A 5000-nucleotide genomic window follows, 5' to 3' on the forward strand; every position below is an offset into this window, starting at 1 on the left:
GCCAGCTGCTGACTAAGCAAGGAGCCTTAATAGCCTAAACCCTTTAAAAATGGGAAAGAAAAGTTAGGCTTGTTACATTCAGCTGTCTGAACAGAGTCCACAGGTCAGAGAGGGATATACTTAGTCTCACAGAATCTGGGCTCTGTTCTAGGCCATGCTGATTGCTTTCTAAATGGCTACAGGCAAATATGACAGCCATAGTGTTTGCGCCTCAGGTTCCCTCATACGGGGAATGGGCATGATTTGGGGCGTTCCCCCCTATACTTACACATTTATTTGCAAATTCCCTAAGTCATATATTTTTTCTTTAGGTTTATGGGGTTTCATATCAGGGTGCCCTCAATTTGGCTGCTAAACACATACTGTTGCAGTGCAGATTTGAATATTGAAATACCGAAAATCACGTTTTAAAGCCGTCTTTCAAAAGATGCTGGTGTGCTTAAAACCAATGTTAGGTTACAGATTTATGACACTGAAGACATGACAAACCATGTGAATCAGATTCAGGAGACTCTAAATAGTGAACAAAAAGATAGAGAGCAACAATATTGTCTCCTTCTGAGGAAACAACATGAGACAACTGCTGTGCAGAAAACATTTTAGATGTAAGCACCAGTGCATGCTGTCCTAGCACCTTCCATCAGCAACTCAAAACATTTCAGAAGAGTGCAAGGAATTTGCAGTTTGACATCACTGATTTAAAGAAGAAAAGCACACATAAAGAAATCTAGGCTAAACTATGCAATAAAACACTGCTCTGTTTGACTTGTAATGTGTTGCTGTCTTTTCCCACTTCCCCCACCATACCAGCTGTGCCTCCTACCATATCAAGAGGTAGATCAAAAGCTCCACCCACTGCATCCTCTTTTGTTCAGGGAACAGCAAAGGAGAGTTGTAATAGAGATATAACACTTGATAAACTGTATGCAGCCAAGATGTATGGAAAAATTCTATCCCACATCCGTCTTCAAGCAAACATGTAGTCATCAAGTTACAGAAAAAATATGAATGACTTGTCTAATGAGGATTTTGCAGCTGGACTGTTACCTGGCATAGTAAGCTCTCCTATTTCACTTCACATTCCTAAGACATTTTTCATTTCATATCAACCTTATTTCCCAAATGGAAAGGCTCACCTCACCGTTCCAGAATGCTATCTGATAGGACTAGTTTGTAATTTTTATGAAAGCCTTTGCCAGATCTCACAGCAGGAAATGGAGTATTTTTCTCTTGGTCTTTTGTATGGTGAAGATCGCAACTCACTGCCAGTGGCACCAGGTGCATTAGGGCTGTGCCTGGAGGAATGGATGTCCACAAGAAGGTAATTTATCTCTGCCATTTTCCTCTGAGAAAGGAGGAAGACGCAATGTTGCTCTAAAAACTGAAAATGTGAAGGGAAACTTGCATCAGCCTAACACTCCATTCTCAGTGAAGACAGCATAGCTCTTGCAAGGTGTCATTCGTCTTCTAATTGCTTAGCAAACACAAACTAAGCAAGCTCAATATTATGTTACAGAACAGTTAAAAACAGACCAACTATCAGGGAGTAGTTACAGCACATCACATTGAAGGTTCTGATACCTTTTAAAAGCATGATCCAATAAACTGCATAAGTTTTCTTAGCAAAGATATTTATTTGATAATACACATTGGGGTTTTTATTAAAACTTAAGAGATCAGAAACAATCAAGTCCCTATTAACATGAGGGACTCTGAAAGAAGTCTCTAAAAATAATACTGTAGTGCTTTATAAACAGTAAATCCTACATCTGTGACTTTTCAATACACATATTAAAACAAAAAAATCAAGAGAAGAGTTTTCTTATGTGCCTCTAAAATATCTACATGGACCAAACCTGCAAGCACTTATGTAGATGAGTAACTTTACTGCCTGTGGAGCTCCAATGTGAGTTTGCAGGATGAAGACTAAATGCATCTTTGGTAAACAAGCCAACAATTACACACTTTAGAGAAGGTGGCACCTGTGCAAAGCCTTCAACTCAAACCACAGACACTAAAGAAATAAAAAGCAATTAACAGCTACTAATTTGAGCAAACCTGTTCTTTTCTTAGAGCTAAATTCACTATTTTCAGTGACACTGGTTCTATTTTTGGCAACTAACAGTCTTTATTAGATTATTGTATAGCACACATTCAAACCATCCCCAAAATAAAAGGCTCACAAATTTTAATATTTTGCTCCTTTGTTGATTTTAAAGATTCCTTGTATGTGTATTTAGAGAAAACAAAGGCACTGCTGTGTGGGACAAAAAAACCCAACACTAATTAAAATAAAGCCACCTTCACAACAATTTAAAATTACTCCTAAATGCTTTTGATTTCTTTGTAGACAAGCATCTCCCAACCAGAGTTTGAATATGAAACTCATACCAGCTATAGGGGAGACATACTACTCAGTTCTAGGATAAATGGTTGGTTTGCATTGCCCCTGGTCTTTATCTAACACTGAGAATAGGCTGCTTTTTATCAAAAGACGAATAAATTGCTGTTATTGTGATGTTAGCCCATCACTTGGCATTGCAATTCAAGTTTTTGTGAGAAAGAAATGTATGATCTAACTGCGACTTGACCTATGCCTTCTGAGATCCATCTAGGTGCTCTAATGGAGCATAAAAAGTATTCAATACAAGGACATGCAAACTGGTAGTGAAGAAATTTGTTTGAGAAGAAGAGCAAAGAGAAAGAGACTTTCATAAGCTTGTGGTTCACATGCTGCCCCATTTGTTAAACATGGAAGAATGCTTATTGCCAAACTGTAGTTCTTTTAATTAATGTATTTCAGCATGATCCTCTACACTTCCTTGCATCCAGTACCTCCTTATTCCAGTCATAGTCTCTGTCTCTCTTTTTCTATCATTTAAAAAGTGTTATGATTTAAGGGACTGTACAGGATTCTTTAACAATCTGGGCTGTTTTTCTGAGAAGTCATTAAAATGGTCTACTAAAGTGTTAAGAGAATAAAGAATTGCTCCTCTTTCCTTGTAGGATTTTTGTTTTTCATGGTACAAGAAAGGTCATATTAAATGTTTATCAAGTACTTGGGCCACAAATATCACAATATACACTAATTCAAGGCAGACAGTTTGATTACACTACAAAATCCTTTAGTTGTTACAGTGTTTCTTGGAATTTATCAGAAAAGGATGTGGTTTTTTAAAACCCATTTCTAGGATAGTAGCATTTAGATTTTAGTCCTGATAAAGGCTCACTTTCCATTCATAGTCAGAATCTAAATGTGCTCTTCTTGTACCTAAACAGATAATAAGCACTCAGCACACTCCCCCTTCTTGACACAACACACTGAGACTAATCACATATAATTGGAGAGGAGGAGCAGAGGGGCTGGGCAGGCTATTGTGTCCAAAGGACAAATGGTCAGTTTATGAGGCTTTTGTCTGATGCTTAATTCCTTAGACATCTACAGGAGGAAAAGTCCTGCTGGAAAAAATCGTACATACACACATATATGAAAAAAAGGCTTCAACATTGAAGCAAATGAGAACATTTCATTCACAGGGAGAAAAACCAAAAACAGAATTAAAGAAAAAAAAAAAAAAAGCAGAAAAATCCAAACATTCTATAGGTGCACTTTTAAAAGATCTTAAGACAACTGTTTCCGTACTAATTAAATGTGAATCCATTTACTAATTTACAACCAATCATATAACCTCACAAAGTATATTATTCACATATTTTCAAATACATCCCAAAAATAACATTTAAAGAGATTAATAAAGTACATGCATATTTAAAGGCACAAAAGAGAAGCAAGCCAGCTTTACACCTTTGTTAATTTATACACATGTGAAGGGTGACTGGTTTTAGCCTGGAATATCATTGCAAAACCAAATTCTAAAATGATATGAAAAAAAAACATTTCAAAGTTTACATACTGTGAAACAAGCCATGGTATCTTCCTCAGCATTTTAATTAGAAATATTTCTCTAACAATGACTCAGGAAAAAAAGAGGGGAAACCCTATTCCCTGGCCATCCACATACATGGATTAATTTTCAGTATTCCACCTTAAAACAAGCAAACGAAAGTGTCATCTTCTATCTGTGTTTGGTTAGAACAAGGAGAAAAGGGTAATGGAGGTTTTCCTCGTATGTATCTTTTTCTTCATTTTTCAACTGCAAATAAAAAATGGATAAAGTGAGCAAACTGTATGAAAGCATTTTCAAAATACTGACGGATCTTGCTTAACTATATTCCTTAGTGCAAATGATCCGACTAAAGATTAAACATTTAATAACTACAAAAAGAAATCCTAAATCCAAATACTATCACAGGTATGGAACAGTATGTCAAATATTATCAGGAGCTGGTCAGAGTTTGTAGACAATCTAATTCATGCAATAAGAAGTTGAACACTTCTTTAGAAAAAGTGTGGTCCCAAACTGCTCTATTAAGTAAATTATATTCAAGTGAGATTTAAGGCCTGAATTAAATCCACTAAGCAAGGAACTTCAGAACAAAGCCTAACTATTGCTGTATATTTGGTATTTAAGATCAACAACTTTCTAATTAAAAAAACCTTTATTGTAAAAGAGAATTATAACTTGATGATCAGAGTGGTACAATTCCAGTTGCTATGGATAATGTTACATGTGCTCTTCTTATCTGGACTAAAAGAATATATTTCTAAAAATAATAAATGTTTATTTTCTTAGACATTCTGATTAAATGCAATTTAAAATACATACACATATTAAACTGAAATACGTGAAAACTACTCATACATACTACATTTTGTAATTACCTCACACAAAAATATTTGCATGTTTTTGATAGGAGTCTAAGGAGGAAATGTAAAAAAAATATTTTATAAAAAAAGCTTTTAGCCATGCCTGACAGAAATGACACTCACCCACCTAGAAACACTACATTTAAAGCTAGAACTTTTTTTATCCCATATTGTTCGGCCTTGATTTTCCTTGCCATGCTTTAAGGGTTTTAGGTGGTGTATGTCATGACAT

General features: G+C 35.5%; 1 protein-coding gene across 1 annotated transcript in view; it reads right to left on the reverse strand.

Annotated features, from left to right (window-relative positions):
- Positions 1-4076: 4076 nt before the first annotated feature.
- CAMKMT (calmodulin-lysine N-methyltransferase) overlaps positions 4077-5000 on the reverse strand; it is a 247286-nt gene continuing 246362 nt past the window's right edge. The window contains exon 11 of the mRNA XM_054399142.1: positions 4077-4154. Coding sequence (XP_054255117.1) covers positions 4077-4154 — 78 coding nt within the window. The remainder of the gene's footprint in view (positions 4155-5000) is intronic.

This window comes from Indicator indicator, chromosome 2 (assembly GCF_027791375.1).
Source record: "Indicator indicator isolate 239-I01 chromosome 2, UM_Iind_1.1, whole genome shotgun sequence".
Classification (NCBI taxonomy): Eukaryota; Metazoa; Chordata; class Aves; order Piciformes; family Indicatoridae; genus Indicator; species Indicator indicator.